Below are 17172 nucleotides of genomic sequence, written 5' to 3' on the forward strand. Positions count from 1 at the left end.
TAACTCTTATTATTATAATTCTATCTTCTCTAGATATTATTATACCTGCTTTTAGTCTTATATAAGAGTAATATAATTAGTCTTAAACAGCCAATTAGCTATATTTATCCTAGGTATAAATCCCTAAAGATAAGATAATAAAGGTATATACTCTTATAATTATTAGGAAGTAATAGTTTTTTAAGCAGAAAGATTTAGAATATCTTAATCTTAATAAATAATATAATATTAGTTATATTAACTATATTATAGAGACTAAGTTAGGTAAATAATTCTTTAGGGAGAATAAGTATATAGCCTATTAGCTTTATAATAAGAAATATTAAATCTATTTTATAAAAAGTACCCAGCAGATATATAGGCCTAGAAATACTTATACTTATTATTATTTAACTGCTCGCGCTAAGGGCTATAGCTTAAATAAATAATATAAATAAGCCCCCTTATTATTATTATCCCCTCCTTAGACTTTATTATTAAAAAGGGGTCCTTTTTTTAATATTAATAATAGTGCTATTGTAGTTTAATAGACACTAATATATAATTTAAGTTAAGTATACTCTATTTACTAATTATTCTGCTTTATAAATAAGCTTTAATTAGATTTTTAATAATTAGTAGGCTATATAGCTAAATATTTTAAAATATTTTAAAAGGGCTTAACTACAAGTATTAATTAGTAATATAATAATCTTTATATTAATTACTCTATTTTATAGGTAAGCTTTAATTAGGTTTTTAATAATTAATAGGCTATATAGTTAAATACTTTAAGATATCTTAAAAGGGCCTAACTATAAGTATTAGCTGTTATATTATATTTATTAGGCTGAGTTAATATTAATAAGTAAGAGGGGGGAGAATATTAAAATTAGATTTTGTATCTCTATATAATAGTACCTGGGTAATATAGTTTAAAGCTAATCTAAAGCGTAGTTAAATAGAGATATAATTAGTTTATTAAAATAGCTAATATAGACCCTCTTATATTATATTTTATCTTATTTTATATATAGAGCTCCTTAGCTAAATAATATATATTAAGCCTCTTACTATTAAATCAGGAGTTTAGGAGAGTAAATAATTATATGTTTTTTATATATTAATCTCTTAATATTAGCTTAGGAGTTTTAAGGACTTAAGGATTATATATTTTATTATATATTAACCCTTTTATTAGCCTAGATCTTATAGGGAGTAAATAGATTATTAGTAGGTTATATACTCCTCTAATATTAAATACTTAAAGCTATATTATTAATAAGGATATTATTATAGTATTTATTAATAATAATAATATATTTATAGATATTTTGCTTAATATTATTATTATTAGTAAACTATATATTAGCAATTATCTTTATATAATAGATATAGCTATTATTAAACTAATTAACCTTTTTAGCTAGTTATTTTATTCTAATCTATATTATATCTTTTAAGTTAAATAGAGCTGAAAAATTAGAGAGATATTTAAAGTCTTTTAGTACAGCAAGGTTTCTAATTAATAGATTTTAAGCTAATAAGAATATCTTATCTAATATAGATACTATAATATGCAAATTAGGCATATATTAACTAAATATAGACTTAAGCCTTTTTTATAGACTCTATATTTAGGTATTTATTAAATAAATATAGTTAAAGCTAATATCTATATTATATATAGAATTCTGATATATTTTTATTTTAATTTTATAGTTTATATTAAGATATTTAAGATTAAGATTAATAGCTTTAAAATAAGCTGGCTTGTCTTGCTAATTAATAAGACTTAATATTAGAATAGTATATTATAGCTCTGGATTATTAACTAATAATAGATTTTATTAATAATATAGCATTTTATTACTATAATTATATTAAGATATATTAAAGAAATAAATAATTAATAGGTTAACTAAGTAATAAAAAAGCCTAATATTACTGTATTTAATAATATACTAAATAGTAAAAAATAATTCAATTTCCTGTAGTAGCTAATATATTAAATAAAATCTAATATCCTAGATAGGTTATTTTATATAAGGATTAACCCCCTCTTATACTTTAAATATAAATATTATAAGTTAAATATCTTTAATAAGCTGTAAGTAATCTATAGTTACTAAAATACTAATTACTTAATTATATTCTTACTATTTTTTAAGATAATTATCTATAATAGTTATAAAATATTTTTTGCGCTATATTAAGCAATAGAATAGTGCTAATACTCAGGTTAAAAAGCTTTATAAAATAATTAGTTTTAATTAATAATATTTTAGGCTTTTTAGATTTATTTAGCTATATCCTTATATAGCAATATTAGACTTAATATAGTAATATACTTTTTAACTAGGTATTATAAATATAAAATATATCTATATTATTATATTTAATAGATTTAATTAGATATAGAACTATATAAGAACTCTAAGAAGCTATTATCTTTAATTATAAGGTAACTCAGCATATAATTATTTAGTTTATATAGTTTAGATATATTCTATAATAAGTTAATTATTATAAATAAGCTAAAGGCATATATTAAAATTATTGGGCTTTCTAGGCTTTTAAGAAGTATATAGATATAATTATTAAAAAAAGATATTATTATAAATATTATAGGTCCCAGTAATAATTCTTTTATCTTTAAATATTACCCTAAACTGCTAGAATTATATTTAGCTTAAGATAAGATAATCTAATTTTAGTATAAAAGGTATTATAGATTTAAATAATTAAAATATCTTTTTAATAAAAGATAAATATATCTTTATAATTATATTTAATATAAGAAAGATAGATATATACTTCCTTATATTATTATTATTACTATATATTATTAGGGATTTAATAATATTATAGAAATTAAGAGGAATAGCTAGATTATATATATTTTAAGATAAGCCTAATGCTAGAATATTAAGATATATTATAATTATAGCTATTATAACTATATATATTATAACTTTATGCCTAAGGATTTTATTATATATTATTTCTTTAAAATTTATATTATTATAGACTATAATATTTTATAGGTTTTTTTTTAAAATTAGTAGATATAACTATAATTAATATTAGCTATTACTCTTAAATTATCTAAGAGTTTAGAAATTTTAATAAGAGAATCTAAAAATAAAGGGAAGTTTATAAAAATATAAAATTAGCAAGATATAGAATATTATAATAAAAATTAAGCTATTTTTTTATAATCTGCTATCTGTTTTATTAAGTAATTCCCCTATATATAATTATAGTATAATCTAAGCCCCAATAAAGTATCTATAATTTAATGCTTTATTCTTAAGCTTATTAAGTAGGTATTAAGTATTAAAAATAGGTAGTTTAATTATTTTATATAATAAGAATAATAAATTATATTAATAATAATAAATAGCTGTTATTAAAGACTTTCTCTATTATACTAGCTAGTATAACTTATCTAATAGGTATAGTAATTTCTTATTATATTATAAAGAAAGGTATATAGCCTAGATATAATATTTTAAATAATATTAAAAGCAGTATTAAAGTTAATATCTTCTAATAGAGTAATATAATTAAATTTGCTAAAATATAGTTGTTTAATTAGCTTATTAAGCTCTATCTTAGCTATTAAAGCTAGGTTATAATAATTAATAATCCTTAATATTTTTTCTAATATCTTTTGCTAAATATAATATTATTATTTATAAATATAGTAGCAATAATACTAGATCTCTAAAGAATATATAATCTATATATATATAAGCTGTTTAAAGCTCTAATAAGATTTATATAGATATTTAATAAAGTTCTTAAGTCTCTGCTAAATCTAGAATATTAATTATCTATTTAAATTATCTATATTAAATATATTAAGATTATTATTCTTTAGCTTATTATAGCCCTTTTTAGACTTATTTATATTAATTCTAAAATTATTTAGCAAGATAATCTCTATAGGAGGTAAGAATAAGTAGTTTAAGAATATATTAAATAATAGCAGTTTAAGATACTGCTTTTAAAATATTTTTATATAAGATTAAGGCTCTATATTAAATATTGGCGAAGTAGGAGATTAAGATAAATTAATTAAGCCTATTTTTAACCCAAATAGATATAATTTAAGATATAAAGTATTGCGTTAAAGATTAATAATTAATTTATATAAGGTTAGTTAATTATCTCTTATAAATTGCAACTAATTATTCTTAGACCTTTTATAAGATTTTTTATTATATAGCCTATTATTAGTTTAAGAGCTAGTAGATATATTTTATATTATATTATTGGCTCAGTTATTTAATTATTATATTAATACAGGCCGTCGCAGTGAAAAGCCCATCTGTAGGGGGGGCACCTTGCTAGAGGGTCTGAGCTTGCTGAGATAACTAGATAGAGGGAGTTGATTTGTAAATAAATCAAGTCGAGCCCACGTATTCTGGAATAGGTGTCATGAGGGACAGAAGAAAAAAAAGAAAAGAAAATAAGTTAAAAAAAAAATAAAGTAATTCTAGAAGGCTGTCATCGGCGCTTATCGATTGGAAGGAAGGTTTGAAATTAATTCTCGCAACACTACCGATTTGTTGTACCGCGTGGTCATGGGGACAATATACATATTCTTCAATGTTACCTTTTGCTTAACTTCCCGCGAGAGATAAGGTTGTGTTAGGTGGGTGCTTACACGATGGAAATTGCGCAATTATTCCCGTGCTTTCTCTATCATTGAGCTTTGCGGGCGAAGTCCGAAGTGATCTTGCGCGTATGGCGGATATCTCCGACAGTGGTCATTTTTTATCTGGGGAAGTGGGAGCATTGGATGCCTTGTGCGGTGGTAGATGGAATTTACGAGGTATTTTTATTAATTAGTTGTAGTTACATCAAGTGTATTCCGGATCAGATATATATCTGTATTGTATTGGGTAATTTACTTAGATAGTATACGTGGTGATGGTTATACCCCACGTCCCGATATAGAAATATATATCAACATCAATATATAAAAATTACGGTACATCGACAACTGCATTTTCCCAGAAAGTACAATTATGGAAGAGGAACCGAGACCAATCAACAATACAACAGCAATGTGAACTGAGATATCTCTCATCGTTCTATTTCAAACTGGCCCGTCAACGCATGTGATATCCAGGCGTCATGTGAAGAGGAATCGGAGTTGCCGTCAGTCTTTTCTCCGTCTCGTGATGGAGCCCCTTTTACTCTTCCTACAACGAGGGCCTTAGCAATCTCTTTCACTAACTGTGTATTATTCGGTGTTTCCGAAGTGCTTCTATCTCTTACTGCAGTTGACGCCTGTGTAGTCACAGAGAGAACTGGTACCTGAGTTTGTCTCTTGTCAGTTGATACAGGCCCACATCGAGTTCAGACATGCCACGTTCTATGCAGGGGTATATCACCTCGCCTATCTACCCCCAGACGGTCACTGCTGCCACATGAAACGCCGTCTGAAATCGGGCCGCGGGGGCCTCAGGAACAGAGCAACGTGTTTGCGCTGCCATCTGCTGACTATCCTAGGCTGCGGCCCCTGATGCTTGACGCACAAGCATTATCCTTGATTCCTGACCCTGCAAAGATGTACATATGTGCCAACCCTCTATATGAGTATTACCCATATTTGAGTGCGCCTCCATCAGCGGAAAAGATATACCTGGATCACTCACTTTCCAGGATACTTGTACCCGGCGACCAATTTTGCGCCAATTCCCGCAGACGTCGGTGATCGTCTCCCCGAGCCCTGTCTTATTTCACCCCTACCCTGGTCCGTGGAATTGGGGAAATGGTACAACCGAACCGATATCACAAAAATTTCTTGAACATCTTTGACAAATAGACAAAGAACCAAGATAGTTGTCTACGAACGCTGAGGCCACAGAGTGCGCATACCGGGGTCTGGACCGCGGGGGAGATGTCCGGGGTTCAGGAATGTGGCGCTTGGATCTGCCATGACGGACTGCTGATTTGACTGTCCCATTGGCGAGGCTGAGATCGTCCTGGTCGCTGGAAGCCAGCCCTATTCTGCTCGTCCAACCAAGGATGGAGATGAGATCCAACTGCTAAGAATGGATACTACAACCTGATTCTGAGTCCGGGGGCGGAAGATTTGATGCAGTTCCCCGGATACAGACATACATCTTGGGTACGTAACAAGTTATGGAGGCTGAACACATTCCATTATTGCCCGTTATTGCCACAAGAAGGAGCAGATGACCAGGTAAAAAGGACAACTATTGATGCTTCAGACGAGCCCATATGCATCTAACCCGTCAGACCGTAAGCCATTCCCAATAGCTCCCTTGCCCAGCTGGCGGAAACTACGAGAATACTGTTGATCACCTGTCTCAACCAAACCAGACATGGATCGGGACAGTATATTGTATGTAAAACCCAATATACGTCACATAGTCAAGTAACTATTGTGATCAGCCCAATTACCATACAGACGAGGAAAAGGTATCTCCTCGTTCCTGGGTAATCGCCTGGCATACCATCTGAGTCTTGACTGGGTACAAGACGCGATATGCGAAACAAACGGACAAGTCCAGAATTGTATGCTTGAGAAAAGGAGTATGGTTCATGCGGAGATCCGCGTAGGAAAGACTCCGCAAAGACGGGGAAGCACCAACCCCGCAAACGGATGGGTCTTACCGTCTTAGGCGAACCATGGAGACATTCAATACTCGTTCGTACAAAAGGTGGACTATCAGATCTGGTACCGTTTTCAATGATCAAGTTGGACCGGCAATATCAAGTAATACCTAGGTAGGTAACGACAGGAGTGACGTGGAACAGAAGTCATAAGCAGCTGACAATGGCAGATTTAGCAATCCTGAGATTACAGCTTGCCTAACCTTACTCAGCTATATGTATGGTGGAGATTGCAATATGGGGTGAGACTGGTTGGAGCCGATTAGGAACAAAGTATGTATGTATGTACATACAGAGGTATTCTACTCCATACATAGGTCCTACTGGTTGCTGGGGAGAAAGATAAAGGTAGAAATATTTATTGCGTGACTTGATCAGTCAAATGATATATCATGGAACCCAGAGTATCCTATATTCCTTTATCTTTTTGTCTGTGTTTAGATGCTTGCTTTGCCGCTTGGGTGTTTTATCGTGCTACTTCTTGGTTACAGACTGTACCTCGGGGCTGGTTATCTCTATCTTCCCCAGAGAGTCGCATTACAACCTCGAGAGAATTATATCATACAACAAAGCGCGTATCTTCGTGATAACTTAACAGCAAATTCGAGAATGGCATTGAGATTATAGTAGGTGCCTATAACTTGATACCTGGTTCGTTGACAGCTAGAATGACAGCGCTTTCTTCGCCTGGTATTAGGCAGCTGCTGGCAAATATCGCAAATACCTAAACACCGCATCTTTCGAACGTGATCGCATAGGAAGCTTATCTGGCTATCTTGACCAGCGCAGACCTGTAAGTCTATATCAAACCCGTGATAGCGTTGTCAGCGCTAGCGCTTTCATATACCTACTTGCGTTTAGATCATTTAGACCGCGGGACAGGGATTTACTTCCACCCGCTGGTGAGAATTCGGTTCATGGGACGCACTATTTAATGGTAGTAACTAGATTAATTCATAGTGGCTCCTTTTCAAGATGGTTAGTTACTCGTCGTCACGCCCGTGCAGAAGATACACCGGCCACAGAATATATGCACAGGAAGATAATTCCGCGACTCTACGCATGTAGCTGGCAAAACTGCGAAGCGCCATGTTTAGGAGTATCTCATGGCTCTAGTCCGAATAACCATATTTTCTAGCACTGTTGACGGACATTGTCCGTCTGTGGTTTCTCATATGATGAGATTGACAAAGGCTCTCCTGCTACGAAGTTTAGTAGTTGCAGTAAGTATTTGAGTAAGCCTTCATGCCCTGTCTCTACCAGTCCAAGAATTTGAGATATGATTCAGTTCATGACTGGTACAGCACTATTGAATCCACTCTTATCATACTATATTCTCCTGCGTCAATGCTACCAAGTCCTCGGGACTCCCCCACCCCCTGGAGCGGTCCCCAGAGTGCGGTCCACGGCGCGCAGCCCCGGATATAGGACTTCTTACTGCAACGTTAGAGGATACCAAATAAAACAATGCTGCATTCTGAGTTAGTAAACCTGCGACGTCCTCGACCCACTGGAATCTGCGGCGCGCATCAACGGTAATGTTAAACGGTCATATGATCCTAGAGGAATCAATTCTTTTCAGGGGCTTCTCGTTCTACTTAGTACCTAGTCTAATTTCAGCGCCAACAATCAGCTAATTCGAGAATCAGTCTAGGAAGCTCCTGTTCTTGAACGGCGGAGATATCAAGATGGTTCCGCATAAATTCTATTACTATCTTTACAACCAACGGAAGCCTGAGTAAATGCTTGAATGAGGCCGTTGCGTAATTTACAGCTATTCCCTGGACTCCGGTAACACCCTGCGGAGTTTCTCCATGATTCTATCTCAAGTTGGGGAAAGTTGTGATTACGAAACCATATGCTGAATCTTAGGCACATCAATATGCTGCTCACCATGGATGAGCTATTCAATCAAGTTGTTATCTGTCTCAAGAAGCCCGCATTTGACGGCACGGAACTTGGAGATGCCTTCCTAATCACGGCATGCCGTGCCTAGATATGGATTTGCATACTCTTCTACCAGTTCTCTATCAATAATAGCGCCTGTGCCGTCGGAACGGTCACCTTATGACCCATTAACCAGCTTGCTGGGACACAAAGTACCACTAACGCAGCCTCCGTTGATTCTAATAATGAGGCAAATAACTAGTGCGTTATCTCCGCTAAGTTGGGTCGTACTCCCTACAATTTAAGGACCATAACTGATACACGTATTACGAACTCAGGAGCTTGTTACGATCGAATACCTATCCTTTACTCTATCTATATAGAGTATCGCTCGGCTGTCCATTCCAACATATGTCCAAGCTTCTGTGGGTATTTGACAGAAAGACGCCGGGACTCCGTGGTCAGACTACGAACAACTCCAAATCAACTCAATTTTGAGAAGCCAGCTCGGCTCGGCTCTCTCCCTTCCAATCAACGGAGCAGCTTTTATTATGACGCGACGTGATCCGCATGATTGCTTATGCGTAAACGATGCAAGCATCTATTACGAAGTCTCTTCCCAACGGAGCAGGACCTACGGATGCACGAACGGCCTTTGCTGCGCTTTAAATTCTATTATAGGCATAGACGGTCCACAGTATACGCTATTTGATGCTACCGAACGATAGCTGGCAGTCGCCGTTTCGAAGCCGTCTGTCCCAGGGGAAAGGGAGTTGGGCCCCTAACGCATCTGTTTACTCTAGAGAGTGGGGGAAGAGCATCCCATGAACTTGAACTCCGGAAAAGTACCGATGGTAAAAATACACGGTTGTCTGTGCTCTGTTCAGTACGGTCGAGCGTCCTATACGGTTCTCACCGATTTACAGGTTATTGTATTAAACGGTGAGAGAAGCTTGCATGGGTCACACCCGTGTGATATACTCACCGTAGTTACCTCCTTTCTATTTCGGGATAGAAGATGATAGCTATTATTGCTCGCATTTTCTTGACCGCTAGTTTCTGGTGTTGGAGTATGTCCTGCACACACCGCGAGAACATTCCTCGGGACATTTGTGGTAGTCTCTCCAGTTTTGAGCTAGCGAATGATATAATACTGTAGACACAGTAATATCTGTGGATAGAGGAGATTGAAGTGATTTACTGTCATATGTTAGTAGCGTTTCAATGAGAGGAAAACAATACTGATGTCCAGACCGAGCCCGTCACTTATTATAGCTGACATAACTACCACTTTTATATTCCGATAGAGAAATAGCCCACAGTCATCTGCTATTTCTTTTTAATAAAAGATATTCTCGTAGATCTATAATAATTCCTTGTAAGTGTGCTATCATTAATAGCTCAGACCTATGTAGACAATTTTATTCTTCTTGTTTCTCAGCATTAAGATCCTATGGAGGGAACTCTGCAGATCTAGAGACCGTGAAGGATGTCATTAACTTGCTCATAGGACATAGAGATCTCCCTGCGCACATATGTTTGATGAAAGAGTCTTAAGTGGCCTGACTGCGACTCCTTCAGGCTTCCTTAGCTGTATCAAAAGAGCTTTAGGAATTATTTTATTCTAATTCATCGATGAACCCTATGATGAAGCATACTGGAAGCGACCAGGAAGGTCCCATGACACTCAACCACAGTCATTAACACGTCTGTTCAATTTCTCAAGTATCTGGATTTGCACTACAAGACAGACCTACTTTCCCACTTTGATAACTTCCTTGTTTCAGGAGGATGAAAGATAGCAGGGCCGCTAAAGTGCTGACTTGCATCTAGTAAAAGCCTGTGTCAAGTTTATTTTTCGATTCTTATTTCTATTTGACAAGGTATCCTTCTGGCATTACATCGAGAAAGGAGACTTCTTGCCCTCTCCACAAATCGGCCGAGATAGAGATTTGCGAAGAGAATCTTTATAAGAGTTTCGCATCATATGTCGAGTCTCAAGGATTGTTTATGATGCTGCTCATTTGGAGATGTAATCATTCGTCGTTGGCACGATAGCGAAGCAAGTCGCATTTTGGAATATCAGAAAAGATACAACGCTGAATATATTGCTCTTCTGTCTCTTTACTCCGAGCTCATGCCAATTACTTGTAGTATACTGAATAGTCATGATATACGTTATTGATCTACCATATTGCCAACTTTTACCATTTAGCTGTTACTCCTACTGCTTCGACAGAAAGAGTTCTCCAGGTTGTGTCTTCTAAGTCATCACTCCAACCTTTTCAATTCATAGGAAAAGATGAAAACTAGTCGATCCTTCCGCGATGCTGCAGCTTCTATTGCTTTTTGTTTGCTGTTTTACATATAAAAGAGAGGCGGGCGAGACTAATTATCCTCAATCATAGAGGGAGATAGATTTCGTTTTTGGGTTTCCTGTACGCCACATCATGGAATATATCTCATGCAGTTCGTGCCCTGTATAATCTATACAAAGGGAACCTAGAACTCGTTCTCGTCATCGCCGGCAATGATGACATTGTTGATCTGTTCTGGGTCAGCAACTATCTAGAAATGTAAGCAATAACCGCGATTTCCCTACCTTGAGAACCATTCGGCATAGCTGGGTAGCAAGCAGGAGCTGCTGGCGCTTTCCAATAAGGGGATCAATGACGAAGCGGGATCTCATATCTAAAAGAAACGATTATTAGCAGTGCCAACAAGGTTAGGGCGAATAGGCAAGACATACCATTGTCACCGGTGAGCATGCAGTCCACACCGAGTCTTGAGTTATTCTCCTTAACTTGTCTCGACTTGATCGAGGCAAGAGTCTCAATAGGGCTCAAGCCAGAGTTCTCAGCAAGAGTCATGGGGACGGAGTCCAGAGCGTCGGCGAAGGCACGCATGGCGTATTGTTCAATTCCCGGGCTCTTTAAGACAAGTCAGAAACCAGCAACTAGAAGACACAACTTGATATGGACTGACCTTCACAGCGGCTTCCTCAACAGCGAGAGAGCATGCAATCTCGGCTGCACCACCTCCATACACGACACGGTTGTCGCGCACAAGGTTACGAACAACGCAGAGGGCGTCATGCAGCGAACGCTTGGCTTCGTCGATGATCTGATGCAGGGAAAACACGTTAGTTCTTTCTGGATGATCGTAACGCGGGTGTATACGAGGAACACTGACCATCTTGTTGCTACCTCTTACGAAAACGGTCACTGCGCGGCTGTTGGCGCATTCCTCAATGACGAGCATCTTTTCGCGCGTAGTACCGAAGCTCATTTCGCGGACGAGACCAGCCGTTCCAAGCTTCTCAGGACTCAGGTCCTCGAAACGGGGAACGATCCTTCCGTTTGTCGCGATGGCAATGAGTTCGATCTCAGGCCCACCGACCCATCGGACAGCGGGCAAGTTGTTCTGAAGAAGCAGGTGGTTTGCTTCATCATCGAAACCCCACTGGCAGATAACCAAGTTCGCTCCGTTGTCCTTAAGCTGCTGAATCATTTCCGAGAACTTCTCCCTCTCGTAGGATTGTAACCGTTTGAATTCTTCGACTGATGTGATGTCGAGCTTGTGCTTGGTCTTCGGCTTAGGCGGTTCAAATGGGCAAGTCAAGATTGCCAGCTTAGCATCTCTAACTTCGTCTGGCATCTGAGGGTGCGAGAAGTCTTTGTCGACAATGACGCCCTTGACGAGAAGAGAATCCTCGAGAGCACCGCCGACCTTTCCGTCGACCTTGATAAGTTCGAAATCGACGTCTTTGCGCTCGAGATCGGCAACGGAGAGTACGGCCTCGACGGCTATCTTAGCAAACTGGTCGTGAGATTTCGAGACACTGGTAAACAGTCAGCATCTGTTGTGTATGGGAATGAATTCGAGCAGTGGAGATCACACATCTTGCTTCCAAGACTCGTCTTCGCTACCTTGACCAAGTTTTCCGTGTTGTCCTTGGTAAATGGAATCTCGTCACTAATCTTATCGAGCTGGGCCACAGCAATCTCACAGGCCTGGTCGTAACCGTCCGCTATCCGGATGGGATGGATACCCTTGTCGATCAGGTCGGAAGCCTGCTCCAAAAGAGCTGCAGCCAATACTACCACACCAGTTGTGCCATCACCAATTTCATCATCCTGGGATTTCGACAACTGCACAAGGAGCTTGGCGACGTTGTTGGAGATTTCCATCTTTGACATCGGTTAGGACACATCGAATGAGCGCTCGGAGGGCGGCTTATGACTGACCTGCGACAGAATAGTAGCTCCATCGTTTGTAACAGTGATGTCTCCGTCCGGAGAGATGAGGATCTTGTCCAAACCACGAGGGCCCTGTAGCGACATCTCAGATGACCGTTCCAAAAAGAGTAGGGCGTATAACCATACCAGCGATGTCTTCACAATATTGGCGACCGTCTTGGCCGCAACAATGTGCGACTTGACGGCATCTGTACCATGCTGCCTCTTCTTCTTTCCCTGACTGCAGACGGAGTCAATATAAGTTGTCCGGAAGCTCATGTACCGTCTTGGGAACCATGCTATATCGGAGGGGCGACGTACTCTCGGACGACGATAAATGGCCGGCCCTGCTCATCCTTCATCACCGTAGCTGCCACATATTGTTTAGACTGATATCCATCCGAATACTAGCGAACGGAAAGACGCGGGTAGTTACCATTAGACATATCAAGCTCTGAAAAAAGAGAGTTGTCAGCGATGGGCTTCATAATGAGGGGTATCTGAACATACGCATCGCCATTTTGAAAGTGTTCTGCCACACGGCAGAGTTAGCACCGGGGGAACAAAAACGATATCAGTTGAAAAAAGAAGAAATCAAAGGTGACCTTCGCAACAGAGCAGCTGTTCGACAAGGGTGCCGGCGGTGATCTAGACACAGACTGCTGGCGTGCACATGCGTGGGCCTTTTTGGACCTCGAAATTCTGGAGATTGACCGAGTGAGGCTAGTGAGCTGCTTGCCCGATGTGGCTTGGCGCTGGGCCTCCCACGCGACTTTGCGCGCCGGCAATTCAACTCCAAGAGATTCACGCAGTCGACTTCGCGCTCGGCGCATTGCCTTTCCCATCTGCCACTCATTCTGAATTGCTCATAGCTGCTCGATATCTCAATCGCTACGGTGTTTTCCAGGCTGTTTAGCTTCGTTTCAGGGTCTACGACAATGCCTCGTGAGTGCTCCTGCAGCTTGGCACCGCTCCGGCCTATCCTACGTCCGCGAGACTTCACGTCTCTGCGACCTGAAATGCCAGAATTTGGACTAATACTGATGGGAAGCAGCTCCAGTAGAGGATATTTCAGAGGACGAGTCCACTGGGGATGCGATCCCTTATGATAATGGAAGGGAGTCGGGGGCGGAAGAGAGCGATGAGGAGGAAGGTGAAGACGTGTGGGTACCACAATATTTCGCGCATGAAAGACGCCTCGGTGCTGAGTACTACTAGTTATGTCGTCGAGAAGATCATGGGACACGAGTACAAGAAAGACGTGAGCAGGCGCAGAAGAATCCACACCCAGAGACCGTTCACTGACCGCTTCGGCAGACCTTATTCTTGCACGTGAAGTGGAAAGGATATGACAAACCAGAAGATCAGACGTTGGAACCGGAAGAGAACCTACTGTATGCAATTCATGGCCTCAAAGACGCCGGCGCCGGTTTGGCTAACAATTAGCCTGCAGGGATGGTGCCAAAGAAGCAGTGGATGAGTATTACGCCAAACTCGGCGGAAGACCTGAGAAGCCATCGAGAAAGAGAAAGTCATTGAACGAGGCAAAGGCTACACCTGAGAAGGCGACCCAGAAGAAGCCAAGGAAGTCGCGAGGAACAGCCAGCGCAGAGCCAGCTGCATCAGAGGAAAACGATGATGTGCCCGATTGGGTACCTAAGAGCAAGAACTGGGAAAAGGACATCCTCAAGGTCGACACCATTATGCGCGACCCGGACACGGGCAGTCTGATGGCCTATCTCCACTGGAACAATGGCAAGAAATCACGAGTGTCAATAGAGCAGTGTTACGAGAAATGCCCAATGAAGGTAAGCTTGCTGCATCAATTCGCTAATGGTCGCTGTGCACTGGAAACTAACTCTCCGCCAGATGCTCCGGTTCTATGAACAACATCTGTAAGTGATGATTACCTCAAGTGTATAGTATGCTTGGTACTGACGATTTACCAGGGTCTTCAAAGAAGGCTGAATCACTATTCATAACAACAAATGTCAATGGACAATTTCCTTTATTCAGTGTGCGGTTCCAACATTCATCTAAGAGGGTCTCGATTTAGTTAATTCGCGCAACATTTTCCTTCTACATTGTTCCTTTCTCTTTTTGGATTGTCCCTTAGTCCTATTTGTATCTGCTCAAGGTTGTATCCGCAAGGGATAGGTGTTTGGCCAGTATTTCCTGTTCCATCAATGCTCCTTCCCGCTATTTCTAGTATGTCTATGGTGACTTCCGAAGGATCCTTCTCCCGTAAGTCACTCGAGCTGATGGGCCGCTCGTCATAATCGACATTATTCATGTTTTTAATCGGAAAAGAAGAAGGGCAATGCATTTATTCCATTATCCGTTTTGACTTCGTAGCGTAGGCTTTTCAGACATCTGCGGGATCCTCATCATAGTTTATGGTACCAAGTAGTTGTTAACTGTATGTACATTATCCATATGGTCCAACGCTGATAAGCTACCTAAGCGCCCTGGGCCATTCGAAGATACTTTTTCCTCATTTTCGCAAGTTCCATACCGTGCTTTTCAATCGAACGCTCCATCTCTCTGGCATTCGAGTTCTGCAGGCGGCTGTCATCCTCAGGAGTCCATACCCCGCGCATGTTCTGAGGAATGCCTTTTCCTTTCACTAGATATTTCAGAACGACATCCGCTAGGTCAGGGCTCATGGTTGTACACCGCAATGCCTCTTTGACCTGCTGCTCGTTCTGTGCCTTGCCTGTCCTTACGCGCGCCTTGATCCATTGGTCAATTTCGTTGATAACCTCTTCTTGGCGCTCCTGAGTTTCTTCTTCTTCGGATGGGCTGGATGGGAGAAAAGGCAGTTCCCGAAGTAGATTATCGTCGGGTTGCGACGGCCGTTGGGTGTCGAACTGCGGCGCGGTTTCGAACCGATCCTCAGACTGTGTCTCATCATCTGTAGTGTCTGGAGCTGGCCTTTCTTCTGCCTTTTCTGCTTCTACGGGAGGCTGGATAGGAGTCGATGGTAACAACCTTGGGTCGTAATCAGTCACTCTCCGTTTACGCTCTGGCTGGTGATCTGGGTCGAATGTTGGGATATCAAGGGATATCCGTCTTCTTTTTCGCACTTGCTCTTCTATGCGCGTCGCATCCTGCTGCGTCCGTTGCCCGACCCCATTGGGATTGGGGACCATGCCCGAACGTACTGCGCGCGGTGGCTCCTGGCCATGACCGGGCGGCCTTTGAGGCAGGGTTGGAGTATGATACGGGCTCCTCAGTGGTACCTGTTCTTGTTGGTCCACAGGCGTACTCGGGGCATGTTGCGACGGATTCAGATGACGGCTTCTAGCTGGTTTAGGAGCGCTGTGAGACCCTTCCTGCGCTGCCTCTCCCCGTGGGGACTTGGAAACTTCGCCACTTCTAGAAGACTCCGACTGCTCTCTCATGGGGGCGCTTTCCGAGGAAGTAGTTCTATTTGCATCTTCAGACGTGGAGACACGTTTAGTTCCGGAAGACAGTGCTGTAGAGAGCCCCTGTCCGCGGAAGTTCTTTACATAGCGATTTCTCCATGACTGAGAGGTGTGTTGTGGATGCTACTCTTGTCAGCTTCACGCCATGGGAAGTAGTTGCTTGAGCTGGGCTACGTACCTGCTGTGCCAGAGTCTCGTAGATTTTGTTTCCTGCAGTGGCAAGGCCTTTTGCTATAGAATCCTGGACCCATGCCAAGAGAATCTCGTCATCCTCCTTCGTAAATTGTTTCCTGTGTGCTCTTGGCGGAATATGAGAGGCACCTGTAGGACGAGACTTGGGTTCAGCTGGGCCAACCCGATGGGCCTCAAGGCTCACATGATGTCCAGCTCGAATACATCTTTCGATATATCGATATGAAAAGCTAGAATGATGCTAAGCTGTGATCAAGAATCATAATATGGAAAGAACACCTACCTGTCTGGAGGGGCATCCCTTTTCACGTAGTCGACCAATTTAACATCAGCATCTTTTTCTAACGGTACTACAAAGCCGCCATTCCACTAGCAGCAGTTAGATCAAAGCCGACTGTAAAAGAATGATTTTTATCACCTGAATGAGTTCTCTGAATCTGCTCCTTTGTGGAACGTTGTAGGATAGCCAGAATTTCTTCCCTTCAAAAAGAGTACCCGGCCTGCCATCTGGCGGGGCACTTTTATAGACAATATTTGCAGACATCCTGGCAAAGCCCCAGCTCAATCTTACCAGACCGATTTATAACAATAGCTGGACTGTTTCTGGCAAAACTAAGGAGCCGTGGTCTTTGTTTTTAGGGGGTGGTCTTCAAACGCGTTGCACGTGCCTCGCGAGCCGTAGACTGTACGTTCATGAGGGAAAAATTGGCGTGGTTTATAGTCTGAGTTCTCAAATTAAATCCTATCTGGAAAGCTCTTCAGTATTCTCTTTATAAGGATTGTTGATGGGA

At 40.1% G+C, this 17172-nt stretch overlaps 3 protein-coding genes across 3 annotated transcripts; 1 reads left to right on the plus strand and 2 right to left on the minus strand.

Annotated features, from left to right (window-relative positions):
* Positions 1-10643: 10643 nt before the first annotated feature.
* C8Q69DRAFT_461145 (chaperonin complex component, TCP-1 epsilon subunit) lies at positions 10644-13458 on the minus strand. The gene is made up of 11 exons (XM_028630221.1): positions 13272-13458; positions 13198-13215; positions 13083-13131; positions 12909-13002; positions 12771-12854; positions 12424-12713; positions 11716-12364; positions 11509-11646; positions 11273-11453; positions 11126-11214; positions 10644-11070 (listed from the first exon to the last, which is right to left on the minus strand). Exons 1-11 carry the CDS (start codon positions 13279-13281, stop codon positions 11026-11028), a joined length of 1647 nt encoding a protein of 548 aa, XP_028486412.1. The 5' UTR covers positions 13282-13458; the 3' UTR covers positions 10644-11025.
* Positions 13459-13571: 113 nt separating this feature from the next.
* C8Q69DRAFT_461148 (putative heterochromatin protein) lies at positions 13572-15084 on the plus strand. Its single transcript, XM_028630222.1, has 7 exons — positions 13572-13706; positions 13816-13924; positions 13980-14022; positions 14079-14155; positions 14215-14569; positions 14631-14656; positions 14711-15084. The coding sequence occupies exons 1-7, from the start codon at positions 13700-13702 to the stop codon at positions 14727-14729; spliced, it is 636 nt and encodes a 211-aa protein (XP_028486413.1). The 5' UTR covers positions 13572-13699; the 3' UTR covers positions 14730-15084.
* Positions 15085-15113: 29 nt separating this feature from the next.
* On the minus strand, positions 15114-17062 carry C8Q69DRAFT_204590 (TRF2-interacting telomeric protein/Rap1 C terminal domain-containing protein). Its single transcript, XM_028626116.1, has 4 exons — positions 16800-17062; positions 16665-16750; positions 16368-16611; positions 15114-16312 (listed from the first exon to the last, which is right to left on the minus strand). Exons 1-4 carry the CDS (start codon positions 16923-16925, stop codon positions 15221-15223), a joined length of 1548 nt encoding a protein of 515 aa, XP_028486414.1. The 5' UTR covers positions 16926-17062; the 3' UTR covers positions 15114-15220.
* Positions 17063-17172: the final 110 nt, after the last annotated feature.

This window comes from Paecilomyces variotii (genome assembly GCF_004022145.1).
Source record: "Paecilomyces variotii strain CBS 101075 chromosome Unknown C8Q69scaffold_3, whole genome shotgun sequence".
Classification (NCBI taxonomy): domain Eukaryota; kingdom Fungi; phylum Ascomycota; class Eurotiomycetes; order Eurotiales; family Thermoascaceae; genus Paecilomyces; species Paecilomyces variotii.